This window comes from Antennarius striatus, chromosome 18, assembly GCF_040054535.1.
Source record: "Antennarius striatus isolate MH-2024 chromosome 18, ASM4005453v1, whole genome shotgun sequence".
Taxonomy (NCBI): domain Eukaryota; kingdom Metazoa; phylum Chordata; class Actinopteri; order Lophiiformes; family Antennariidae; genus Antennarius; species Antennarius striatus.
The window spans coordinates 3512946-3526879 of record NC_090793.1 but is presented as its reverse complement, the minus strand read 5'-3'; the positions used below and the strand labels follow the sequence as shown (position 1 = coordinate 3526879).

General features: G+C 40.3%; 1 protein-coding gene across 2 annotated transcripts; it reads left to right on the top strand.

Annotated features, from left to right (window-relative positions):
• The first annotated feature begins 820 nt into the window (after positions 1-820).
• On the top strand, positions 821-13661 carry znf644a (zinc finger protein 644a). 2 transcript variants are annotated; one of them, XM_068341396.1, is made up of 6 exons: positions 821-877; positions 7216-9682; positions 9848-10441; positions 11662-11787; positions 13137-13239; positions 13475-13661. In XM_068341396.1, the coding sequence occupies exons 1-6, from the start codon at positions 833-835 to the stop codon at positions 13659-13661; spliced, it is 3522 nt and encodes a 1173-aa protein (XP_068197497.1). In that variant the 5' UTR covers positions 821-832. The 2 variants fall into 2 exon arrangements, with proteins under 2 accessions (XP_068197497.1, XP_068197498.1); XM_068341397.1 differs by lacking the exon at positions 821-877 and adding an exon at positions 1024-1124.
• Positions 13662-13934: the final 273 nt, after the last annotated feature.

The following is a 13934-nucleotide window of genomic DNA, read 5'->3' as shown; positions in this document are numbered from 1 at the left end:
CATAGTGAAACAGTTACTGTCTATATGTATATTCATAAAGGCTGCGCTAGATTTTAAATAAGCTACTGGACAGCTTGTTAGCAACATGGTATACGATATTTTAAATAATGGCTAATGACTCGTTAGCTGCACTTTTGCCATAAACACATACAAAATTGACCCTTTGATATTATAAAAGTTATTTTTTAGTATTTTGTATTTGTTTACCCACCTGTGATAGTGAACAATTTGTGGCTTAACCAACCGAATTTAGAGTCAGTCCAGAGGTTGCAGGTTCTTCATCACCTCGTCTGACATTGATTACGTCATTAACGAAACAGAACCGCCTGTCACTCACGGCTTCCTTTATTAGCGTATTTCCATTAATTGCGTGGATAAGACATTAAACGTTGCGGGATAGCTACATCATTATGTATATATGCTTATTATAATTGATAAAGGGCAAGAAATGTCATTCTTGTCGAATTTGCTTTTGACACCGTTTTCTCTTTAAAGACTGGGAAAACTGAACCGGCTAATCACCGGCCACAGAGCAACAAAGAGACCTGTGAGAAGATAACCATGGGGGCGAGTGGTATCATTCCTCTGTTGACATACAATTCACATCTGGGCGTCAGTGACAAGTTACATTTTTAAAACAAATGTGCTCTTTAAAAAAAAAAGAAGGCGAATGCTAACCTAACTTTAATTTATAATATCAATCACTACATTGACTAACCGCCATCACCCTAAAGAAAATCTGCTACCCAAAGGAGATGGTCATTAACTCGGGTTTTTTATGCCTCCTATCTGGAATGAACCATTACAAATCTTTCGGGGGAAACATGGCGCCATGCGTAAACATGTCGTATCGAAATCGCACACGACAGTAACTTCAGTAAGTGTTTTTACAATGTTTATTTTTTTTATACAGCGGCATACTTAAGCTTATTTATCAAGAATGTCTTTTTTTACTGGTGCTCTACAAACATAAGTATATACTGTTACCCTTAGAAAAGAAATCATCTGTCCCACACCAGACCACCACGGAAAATGGCGACTGTGAAATAAATGGAAGACGAAAGTAAAAAAATATTCAATGCAGCGTACTATACGTGCTCTATCTGCTTCCACACCACTCAGAGGTAATGTTTGTTAGTTTTCATCGTTTCATTGATATCTGTTTAGTATGTAGCAGGGAGCGATTGTCATTAGCCATAGTTTAGCCTGGGGAATGGGTTTTGGTGTGGAACAGCCTTAATGGAATGGTTTGCAGCTTCTGTAAGCAGCATCCAGCAACACAGCATGATATAAAGGTTAACGAAACACAACGGCACATTTACAGAACATAGTAATCGCAATCCAGTCGTTTCTGATTGTCGATACCTTTGAAAACATATCCCTGCTATTGTGGCATGGCATATAACTATACTGCTGAAAGTTTTAGCTCTATACAAAATCCACAGCTGCTCATCTGACACCATTTGCGAGGTCTCTTCCCAGGTTTGGTGCTGCTGTGTAGATGTTAAAAACACCTCTGATTGCCACATGAACATTCACATGGCATTGCAGTTTTGTTGCCCTTCACTTCCAAGACCTCTCAATCTGGCGACCTTGTGCCATTATAAATGGAGACAATTAATGATGTAAGCAATGTGTCAAGTCTATGTTGTTATCTGTATTTACACAGGTAGTGAAGAAGCTAGCTATGGGGATATTGTGATAATCTAAGTTGTTTACTTTTCACATCAAACAAGCACATTCTAATAAAGACCATCTATCATTTTCAAGCTGTTGTAAAATTCAGTATTGGATTTGAAAATGTGTTTCATATTTGCTACGGCAAGGTTAAAGCTGCAAATTGACATCTTAGCCAGATGTCTGAACCAACCTGACCATTACCGATTTACAATTTAATGTTGCGCTGCAACAAATTACTACTGTAACTATTAATCTGTTCTATAAATGGTTTTACCAGACAGAGATAGAAAACCTACTTGTGATAATGTAATATTGGGTTAAAAGAAATTTTAAATGACTTGTGTTGTCGGGCTAGCATTCATAATCCCAAACGTTGTTGGTTTTCTATCACATAAGACAAAGAAAGTAGGGCTGGGGCCTAAAAGAAAATTGTATAGGAAATTTCATGCGACATTGTTGTACTGGTTATTTGATGCTACCTAGTTCTTCACGGCAAACTATAGCCGTGTCCTAATTCAGGGGTAGCATCCTTTCAAGGACCCAACCTACGAAGCACTGTCGCCTGTTGATTGCAGTTGGTAAATCCCAGGCTATGTTGAACGCTATTACACATTTTTCAATACTGCCTTTGCACAGATTTTGGAAGGTTAAATGTTAACATCATTGGTGCGTAATTAAACTTTGGAATGGGATGGGTCACAAAGGATCCATGGAGTGGAACCTTCGTGATCTGTCGTACGCAGAAAATATTTGTTGGTCATATTCAAAGATGTCTCCAAATTGGGACAGATCTAGTCACACCACTGTAAAGTATTCTGGAGGCACAGCTACGAATGATAGCAACTGCCCAAGGTGATCCTCCACACTGCAATTTAAACTGATGATAAAGATTCACAAAATATGCAAAGGTCCTGTGCTGTTGGTGTTGATTCTTGTTCATTCTAATCACGGTAATGCATGGTGGTTTAATCTGATGGACGTCTTTTCTTGGATATGAAGATCCAAGAGGCTTCTGCAATTCTGACTGTTAAAGAGTACATATATTTAAACTTCCAAGGCCATTAATACATTACCAGTCATTGAGGCCACAACCATTTAACAGTGGACTCAAATGCACCATTGCGGTGTGCTATATTTATGTTATTGACTTTATGAAGCCCCATCAGGTAACCCAACCAGTTGTCTTCAACTATATACTCATTAAGTTTTTAATGTCGGTATTCACCGTGAGTCAGAACAAATAAAACATTGCAGGTGAGAGGTTAAACATTCTCAAGCTATAGCTGTATGATTGTTACAAAATGGTGATACGTGAAATCCTATTTCTAAATGAAGGAGACTGTCCTACATTTTATTTCAGGGCTGTATCATAAACCAAAGCTGCTACTTTTATGTACTTTATGTCGATGACATGGCTTTCTACCTTAGGGCATGGCAGCGCAGCTTCAAACTGCGCGATTCAATGTGTTCTTTTCTCCTTCAGCCAATGAGTGGGTGGCTTTACGCTGGGGGATCCTCCGATTTGTGATCACAATTCTGAGCCAAAAACAATTATCTTTCACTTTTTTGCACAACCCAACTTTGAGCCCCAAACTTCAGATTGTGTTGTTGTCATCTGCCCTGATCAGATACTGATGGATTGTTTGAAGTCGTTTTACCCACCCTTAAAGGAAAGTCAGCAAAACCTCAGTTTAGTTTAGCAAATTTGGCTCATTGTTGATTCATGCATTTTGAAAATGGTAAACAATTATTTACTGGTGAAGATTCTTTTAATTTCCCTGTGCACGTGTTACAATAGAAATTCATAGACAATAGACCATGTATTTACAACAAAAAGCTAGACCACACTCAGAAACCATGAATCTCTGCCAAGGTGATTCAGTTTTCAAAAGAATCTCCATCTGCACAAGGCCACTGTAATGAAGGCAGTGACTCTGCTTCAGTCTCCTTTGCTGTATACAAATTTGTAATGGAGCTCACCTCTGCTTGACAATGGTGCCTTCTTCTGATAGCTAACTTAATTGTTTGTAAAGATTTAAGTAAACCTATTTATGTAGGTGTGAGCTGTTATAAAGGGAAGTACAAATTACAAAGCATACATTTGTAACATTAGTACTCTATGCTCCAAACCTCCCTGCATTGTCTTGGCAAGAATTTGTTTCCAAGTGCTGAAAACAAGTCAGACAGCCAGTCACACAAAAGAACAGGATTATCTACCGTTTTCTTAACATAATGACTCCTCATCACAAGTCATCCGAAATGTAAGGGCCAATAAAATCTTGACATTCAAATCACAAAATTGTTTTCAATTGGTTTACAAAGTAAGTGAGCCTAAACTAAATAACAAGTTGTGTGTTACCCAAACAGTAAATATTTCATACAATATTAGAAGTTCATTTTAAGAATTGTCTGGCATTGCATATTTGTTGTTCAGTGCACTGCTAGGATGTGAAAATTTAACAGCAACAAACCTGCAGGGACCAATGTCTTTGCCGCCCGAGTAATGTGCTTTTTGTTTCATCTTTTCATCTGCAACGGTTGCGAAGATATTTGGTGGACTAACGAACGTATGGACCGACGAACACACGAACACTGACAATCGCAACACATCACCACTTTGAAGCAGGATGTAGCAAAAAATAGGAAAAATAACACCAAGCAAAAGGTATTTGTTTACTGCCCAACTGTGAATAGTGTGGGTAAAAACACGTAAATTTTCACATTTTCACAGGGTATTTGCAAAGATACATTACATTTATGCCCTTCTTTTGCTGGATCGGTAGCCACCTTTCAATTATGATGCTTCTGTTTGCGAACATTTCTGAGATTTTCTGCCACTGTCGTGTACATCTCATTTTGAATTTGTATCTACAAACACTTCATTCGATGAGCGCGAGAAGACCACAAGCTCTCAATTCTCTAAAGAAATGGGTGTCGTACATGTACTGTATGATACATTTGACAATAAAGATGACTATGACACACTTCCCGACATGGCAATGTGCAAGAAGAATGGCAAGGACCAAGGGATTTGGCCTTAGACTGACAGCACGTCAATTGGGATATCAAAACGTTTCACTCATGAGAGGATATTTCTTAAGCACCGCAATCCTTGGGGAACTACTTTTACAACCAAAAGGTTGCCTTTCTCAATTTTACCCATGTATTTGGTACGATAGCAGTCAGTCATTCCCATTTTGATACATGAATGTGTTCCTTATGGGGTTAGAAGTAGAAGTTACCTTACTGGTGACCTCAAGAAGTTTTCAAAACTTTAGTTTTTGAGAATTGTAACACAATTGTTATTCACTAGTGTGTCATACCATGATACATACTGTACTGGTATTCAGTATGATTGCCCCGAGTACATTTGGATTCCTTCAAATACCACAGAAATAGTTTGAGGGCATTTTTGGGAGCAATTTTTACAAGATCGTGCAAACATGTATGGACCAAAAAAAGTGGGAAGAATAGAAATGAGTAATATAAAAACCTCTTCATCTGAATATGCATGACCTAGGCCACCACCAAGTATATCGTTGTCTCTGATTTTACTAGGTAGAGCAGAACATTCCATAACTGTCGCCATAGTTGTTGAAACAACTGACACTTCACTGCCCTCCTTCAGTTGTGTCGACGTATGAAGTACTTATGTAAGTGTGAAAGATTTGATGGATAGACAGATGTGTCCATTTATGCTGGAAGATAAATGGGCCATACTTGATGCTCCTTTCAGAGTCTTTAGCCTTGCTTGGGACTTGCAGCAGGTTGTTGCTTAGATCAGTGCTTTTCTGTACACTTACGTGCCAGATGGCTTTTCGGGTTCTATGCCTTACCCATGTTGTAGCTGACCATCTTTGCGTTGGGGCTGGATACTTCAACAAGACAAAGACCATAAACACTGCTCAAATTATACTAAGGCATTCATGCAGAGGAACAAGTAAAGGTTCTGGAATGGCCATCTCAATCCCCAGACCTGAATATTATTGAAAATCTGTGGCATGCGAGCTGTCCATGGTAGGAAACCAACCAAATTGACTGAACTGGAGATGTATTGTAAAGAAGAATGATCAAAAATGCCTTCAACCAGAATTGGATCCTATAGGTTCCTCATTGGAACCTATAGGAAGCATTTAAAGGCTCTTATTTCTGCAAAAAGAAAGTATATTTTATTAATCCCCAGATGTGGAAATTACTTTTACACTCAGGTGGACTACATTTGTGCTAGTGACATTTAGTGTGTACAGGCCCCTGAAACACAGCCACAGCACACAAGGGGTCTGTAAACATGCAATTAGTACACACAACACAAATTGAAAGGACATGGGGAGCGACTTTCAGGGTGCGCCCCAATTGAGTAGCTTGTATGGGGCACGGCGCCTCGCTCAAGGGCGCCTCGCTCAAGGGCGCCTCGCTCAAGGGCGCCTCAGTAGTGGGTGGGAGGTGAGCTGACACCTTGCACCATCAACTGACACTCCTTAGGATGTCCTGGCGGGAGCTGGACTCAAACCACCGATGGCTGGGCGATCTGTCTTCAAGACGTCTACTCTACCGCTGAGCCACTACCGCCCCAAAAGGAGGATCTACTTATTATTGATGCAATTTTTGTGTTGTGGTGCCCAAATTTATGGACCTGCCTGCTTTTGTTTAAATAATTATTGCACACTTTCTATAGGGACATCGCCCAACAGCCAACAGTTCAATAGAACAAGACAAGACCTCCACATTTCGTCTTATCGCTCCCAATACCATCCCTGTCAACGCAAAGTCTGGAAGCCTTCAATAAAAACTTAGTTTTCTGGGATCGTAACTTTGTTTCATTGAAGCACTTCGGACTGCATACTGTTAACTTCCATCTTGCGAGCCAAGCATCTCTCATTGTCCATGACGATTGGTGGGAGGCACAGCTTTTATTATCTTCTGTCCATACTCATCCATTGTCTCCTCTGCCGATTTCTTTGCCATTTGCAAACATTGTGTTTTCCTCTGTGATGTTTACCAGTCAGTCTCAGTTCAGTTCAATCAGCTGATCTTGTGTCAACACAATGGTGCCACAGAGTCACGTTAGGCTGACTTAGAAAGTAGCTCCACGATTACTGTAGAAAAATTAAGTTATATAATGAAAAATAAGAGTGAAAAACATGAGAAAATTACGAGAAATACATAGTAACAAAGCTACTAAAGGTTTAAAAGCACTAGAGCTGCCTAATAATTGCACATACACTGTAGCACGGATCAGTTTTGGGCATTTCAAATACAGTGTAGTTAGACGTCTGGCAGCTTTGTGAAATTAATTAAAAAGGTAAATATGGGACCTTTGGCTCCGCGGTACACTGGCGTCGTGCCCGGAGTGTCCCCGCCTCACGCCCTGAGACTGCCAGGATAGGCACTGGCTACCCCGCGACCTGCGTTAGCGGATTAAGCGGGTTGGAAAATGAATGAATGAATGAATATGGGACCTTTTAAACCTTTGAGATGTGGTAGTGTTTACTGTTGCATTTTGTAGTTAATCGAAAGCACTTTCTTTCTTTTCAGGTCATGGCAGCTGAAATGTCATGCCTGACTGGTGTTGACGAAGATGACAAAGATGCAGATTCTGAGATCAATGCCCTCGCACTCTTGCAAGAGCCAGTGAGGATGACACAAGAATCAACCTCTTGCACCGATTCTTTTGGCAAGCCTTCTCCTAAACAAAACAGTGTCCTACATGTTCTATCAAACACAGATATGCTGTCTTCAGTTGGCCTGGGAAATGGACCTTCTTTACTTCAGGCCACCCAAGCCCATGAGATCAACAGTATCTCCACAGAGAAAGATGAAGCAAAGAGCATCACCCCACTGAAAACTGTGCAGGAAATTGACACTGCGGGAATTTGGGGGTTTGATTCAGACTCGCCTGAAAACTCACTGGATAATTTCAACAGTGCTAGTGATCTTCATTGGGATCCTCATAAAGAATTTATGCAGTTCCTGTGGGAGAACCACGGTGACTCCCCTGGTGAGGAGCCCGAAGATGAAGTCCTTGCTACCAACAGTGAAAGGAGAAGGAAACGGAAAATGGACATGGTCGTTATGGCTGATCCTTCTGAAGACATCCACCCTGATCTAAGCCACAAGTCATCTGATGATTCGACAGATGCAGAAGACCAAGTTGACTCAAGTCCTGCCAGAAAGGTCCGAAAGTCAAGAAAGTTTTCCAAATCACAGTCTTCGTCAACAGTGAAAGTTTCCAAGTATCCGAATGGAACCGTAAAGGCCATCAAGGAAATTCTTTATAATTCACCTTCGCGAAATTCCCATGAGAACAGTGTATGTCATGGGTATTCACCATTAAAGAGGAGGCTTACAATCAATTCTCATCCCGAGAAGAAGCCATCAAGTTACCCTTGCTCAAAATGTAAGCTAGTTTTCAAGAAAGAGCATCATTTGCATAGGCATATGAAGTCACACACTGACCTTAGTGAAATTTCGCCAAAGCCTTTTGTATGCCGGGAATGTGGACAGTCCTTCGGACGAAGCGATTCTCTTATTGAGCACATGTCTGTCCACCAGGAAAAGAGAGAGAGACTCACTGAAGAGATTAAGGGCATCAATGATAAGAAGAAAGAAGATAAAAATGCAAAGCTTTTCTGCCCTCAGTGCCCATTTGTAACAAACTGTCCAAATATGTTTGTTCAACATGCAAAAACACACGAAAAAGAGAAGCGAAAGTTCAAATGCAACAAATGTAGTTTCAGGACTTGGAGTGAGAATGATCTTAGGAGACATAACATTATGCAGCATACTGTTATATCAGTTAGTAAACAGATCCAGAATGATCAATGTGAAACCTTCTCTTGTAACATTTGTTCTTATAGAGCTTTTAGCAAGACTGTATTTAAGAATCATCTTTTGCGGCGCCATCAGCAAACCTTCGAAGAATACGAAGATGCACGGCATAGTGAAAAACAGGGACAGGCGTGCAAGGAGCTGCCCAAGCCTACTTGTAAAACCGCTGTAGAAGATGCTGAGTTTACATCTAAAATCTCAATAAAAAATCAAGTTTCTTCTAAAGGAGCTTATTCACCTAGTGATGCCAATGATATTTCAGACTTGTTTAAAAATAGCAGGATAAAGAGAAATCCCAAGTCCCAATTAACAGAATCAAAGCTTGACAAATCCATTAATGTTCTCCTGTCCCGACAAAGACATGGGAAGAAAACTGCAGAACAGAGGAAGGAAAGCAATATCTGTAGCATGTCTTTTCAGGAAACCAAAAGTTACGAAGGTGAGTCCCCAAGAAAACTGACTGTCAAGAGTGAAGACTCGGCTTCATCCCCAAATCACCTCAAGGTACCATCCAGTGCAGCCAGAAGAGAGCCCAACAACAGCAGTGTACCCAAGGATCTGTCGGCAATGAAAAAGTCACCATCTAAGAGGAAGATGTCAACACCGTACCGCAACACTTCTGACCAAGATTCTTGCTTTATCTTACCAAAACCTTTGCCAAGTCCCAAGAAAATGAACCTAGAAGAAGAGGAAAACAAAATGTTTCCATTTAATGATATGGAAGTTGATCTTTGTGAAAATGGTATAAAAAAGGAAAAACCAAATATCATTTACACCTATAGCAGAAGAATGTCCATGAGGGGTGCTCTTCAGGCATCGAAAAGGCTGTTTGAGAAAATAAAGAGTGAAGAGCAAGAGCAGACTGACCCTGAAATCAAGGAAGAAAATATAGAATCCGAAATATTTCCAGAAACCTTTGCCTCTCATCAAATACCATTGCCGGATTCATTCGCAGAAGATGTGTTGGAGTTGGAAACGGACCATAAAAACTGTCCATACTGCCCTGCAGTCTTTGAGTCAGGTGTTGGATTGTCCAATCATATCCGAGGGCATCTCCATAGGGTTGGACTTAACTACAATGCACGCCATGTAGTAACTCCTGAACAGGTGGCTTGTCAAGACAGTAGGCCACGAATTCGCCGGAAAATCTCTGCTCTCCGGAGATTGAAAAAAGGTATTTTCACACTGCTTGCATGTTCCTCAAAGGTCATTAGAAATTGATGTCTGAAAGCCAGTTCTTTTGGTTATTTAAGAGCACTGATTTATAAAACATTCTTTGTATACATGTTTTTCTTATCCTGCAATGTGTTTCTGATTTTCTGTTTTGTCGTTTTTTTAGCGTTACAGCTGGAGTCAGACACTGAGACTGTGAGAAACATCCACTCTTGTCCGTTATGTGGAGACTCATTTGATAATAGGACTGGGCAGTCCAACCACATACGTGGTCATCTTAAAAAGCTTGGTAAAAGCATAGCTACCAAGAACAAGTCCCCGTTAATTTTATTACGGGAGTTGATGCGTGACAAGAAGGAACTGCAGCGGGCACTTCAAATTCTAGGAAAGAAACGGAACCATTACCAATACGGTGCTTCATCAAAGCTACCCAGTGCCGATTCCTTCATGTCTTCACCGGTTGGAATCCCAAAAAATACGGCTGTTCAAAGCTTTTGCACTGAAGCCAGACCACTGGTGCCCATGTTTTCTTTAGCAAAAATGGAATCCAAAAAAGAGCAAGAAGAGACTAAAGTGGATGTAAAAAATTCTCTCACTGGCACATCTGCCTTGATAGGAATTCTGAAGAAGAGGAAATGTCAGGAAGAGGCCAGACTAAAGGGGTCCTCGTGGATGTCGAGAAACATGTTAGCGGTTTCTGCAAATAATGAGCACAGTTCAGGATCAAGAGTTGCATCTTCACCACCAAAGTCAATAAGTGGTGAGTCACTTCTTTATTGTGTCTACGATTATTTTCAGTCAAGTCATGGTAGACCTCTCTGTTGACTAAAGTAAACTGAGCTTGAAGTAAACACTTGTAGATTGTTCCTCTCATCCATGAGTCTTCTTCAATTCACTGAAGAACTGAAGAAGCCTCTTGGATGAACCTTTTAGATTAATACTTTAAATCAGGGGTGGGCAAACGTTTTGACTAGTGGGCCATGCAGGGTCCTGAGTAGGAGCAGATGGGTGGGGTGTTTATTTGTACTAATGTAAATTTCATGTAAAAGTTTTTACCATTACCAAGCAGCAAATCACACATATGTAAAGCTGATTGTAAAAATTATTTTACAACTATTTCATGACAGTGGGTTTACTCACGTACAATTTCAGTGGGAACAGGGCTGCTGGTCTCTCATTTTCCCTTTGCATCAACGTCAATCAAGTTTGGCGGGCCGGATTACAAAGCCTAACGGGGCCGTACATGGCCCATGGGCCGAAGTTTGCTCATTCCCGATTTAGATTGTCAAGCAGAAGAGCGAGTTGCATAGCCATCATTTTTGCTAGATGTGTCAGAATGTTTATGTGCAAATGACTTTTTACTGGATTCAGTTGAAATGTAAATCTGAGGGAAGTTGCAAACCATCGTCAGTCAGTTTCTGTTTTACAGGGTGCCCACTTGTTTTGACTTAGTTTTATTTTTTGATCTGCTGCCATCCTGACTCAGTGTAGAATGTAGGCCTGTATTATTAGTTTAGCAACATAATTTAAAGACTTGTGGAGCTCACAACATGTTTGTTCATGTAGTAAAAGTACAGTATTTTCCGCACTATAAGGCACACCTAAAAGCCTTTAATTTTTTTCAAAAACCGACAGTGCATCTTTATAATCCAGTGTGGCTTTTATCAGAAAAAAGCTTTAAAATAGGCCATTCATTGGAAGTGCGCCTTATAGTGCAGAAAGTACTGTAATCACAAATTCTATCTAAAATGTCAGCATAAAACATTTTCCACTAAAATATTAAATTTTTACTACCTCTCATATTAAACACTTTGGCTACTATTTACATTTGAAAAGGCTTAGGAAATCGATTTTTGCCACATGAAAGGAAGAGATGGAATGGAAGTGTTGTAATTGAAGTCCAATTTAATCCAATGCCACATCGTGAAAGGGTGAGTATTATTGTGCTCATTCTATTTCTTCTTTTTTGCCTTTTTACAGAGAAAGGTGAATTCAACAGGAAAGTGTGTGTCCATTGTAACGCGACTTTCCACAGTGGAGTTAGCTTGTCCAATCACCTGCGGGCGTACGCAAAACGGAAACGGACTGCCTTACTCGAGGGAACCAGTAAGTGGCACTATGAACAGCTTAAGTCAGATTTATAGAAATAAACTCTCCAAGAACATATGGGCATTGGGTAGTAGACAAAAAACGCATTTTTAAATTATTTGATCAGGAGATCATTACATCACTGATCCTGCCTGCAGCAGCATGGACGACCAAATCAATAATCTGCGCAGCTCAATGTTCCCCTCCCTCTGACGCATCAGCCTCAGTCTGGCTGCATTCCATTAGCTGCTAGCTCTGACGACAACAAATATGCAGGACTAGGACCAAGACATTACGGGCTGGGGCACGACATATAAAACTTAAGCACCGTGCTCATTGTTGCTGTAGTCACAACCTTAAATCGGTGTTTTTTAGTTTGTTTAACGCTTAATAGGAACAAATCAGATATGTTGGTGAAAAGAGTACCTCTATGAGGACATTCACTCGTTCCCCCTCCCCTGATTATTGTGCTAGTGAATAAAATCACCATAAAGCAGCAAGTCAAGAATTTAAGAAGAAACACATGCAATTACAGAATATTATCATTTAGAATGATTTGTCGCTCCCTGCACCAAAATCCTAAGACATTTGCCAGTTTTTAGAAAACTATTTGAAGTGCCTCCACCTTTTTTATTCCATCATTGAATGAACAGTACCTGATGCAACATTTCTTTTTTGTTATTGACATCAAATAACCTTTATACACGTAACCATCTCTCCTTTCGCTCGGAGCGGTTTTCAAATCATCTCCACTGTATCCGTAGAGAAGTGTCACTTGTGATATTTCATAACCATTGTTTATTGAAGCTAGATGCCAAGAGAGGTTATGGCATCTAAATCACAGCTAAAATTAGTGTACCAGTTTGTGCCCCACACCCCTCTCCAGAGGTAAGGATCTAGAACGGTAACAGCAGGAAAGCTATTGCAGACATTTTAATTGCGGAGCTTACGGGGTGTGTCTGTGGGAGGAACAACCTCTTCATGAAAGAAAGCTTTTGGGGTCGAGTCTTTCTGCAGATACGGATCATGAAATTGGCACCAATAAGCAACAACAATGAAACCCTTTACAAATGAAATGAAGAATGTTAATACCATTAAAAAAGAAATTTTGTACATAGACAGTCAGACGGATGCTACTTTGACATTCACTACTGGATTGAAGACTTTTGCAAACCAAATACATAAACATATAGTTAACAGCGGTCATGATGACAACTGTCTCCCCCAGCGCTGACGCTGCAAAACCTTCTAGGAATGGTGTCTCACTGTACCAGACAAACAGCTCAAGCCAGGGATGTCACATTTGTGATGTTGTAGTGTCGCCTCCAGGATAGTGCTGCAAAATGATAGACATTTCTGTCTTCCAGCATTTGATTGTAAAGTAAGGAGGCAACGCTCAAGGCCTGGCTCAAAGAAGAAGACACTGCCCTTACCACAAACCCCAGAGGAAATGTACAGACTGACCTGCAGGTATTACTTTTATTCAATTTGTATCCCCCTCCAGGATGGAAATTGTTATTACGGCAGGATACAAATTCTAGTTTTTGAGTTTTCCATAGATTTTTTTTGGTCTTCTCTGTAGCATATATCCAAAAAAGTGCAATCTTTTAAGATAGAGGATATATTATCTAGATCCAGCTATACTTCTATCATGGCCCCAAACTTTTTTTTTTTTGTTCTAATCCGTTACTTCATCCCTACGCAGGTTCTGTGACCTCGTCTTCCAGGGTCCCTTGTCGGTCCAGGAGGACTGGATTAAACATTTACAGAGACACATTATGAGCACCAGTGTCCCTCACACTGGGCTGGGTATGGTAGAGGTCGTGTCGCCGCCCGCGACCCTCAAGACTGACCAAGAGAGCTCTTCGACAGTCACACATGCAGCCTCATGAAGCAAATGGGGACCTTTTTAGATTTCATTAGACTGTATGTGTATGTACATTGGATGTTCCTTCACTTTTTTAGTCAATGAATTACTGGCCTAAAGTACAATATTGCTCAATTGTGCCACTATTGTACATGTTTGGTCAGATGAACAAGTTATTTTGGATATTATCTTCTTCTGTTTTTACACAGTCCATTTATTCCAAATGGATGGACTATTTTTTGTTTTGTTTTATGCAGTAATGTGTGGAATCCATTTCTAATGAAGACAACTTTTACCT

Coding starts and splice junctions, on each gene's coding strand:
- znf644a (XM_068341396.1), top strand. CDS start 833: ATGCGTAAACATGTCGTATCGAAATCGCACACGACAGTAACTTCA. Junction 9,683..9,847: donor TCTCCGGAGATTGAAAAAAG/GTATTTTCACAC, acceptor TCGTTTTTTTAG/CGTTACAGCTGGAGTCAGAC. Junction 10,442..11,661: donor ACCACCAAAGTCAATAAGTG/GTGAGTCACTTC, acceptor GCCTTTTTACAG/AGAAAGGTGAATTCAACAGG.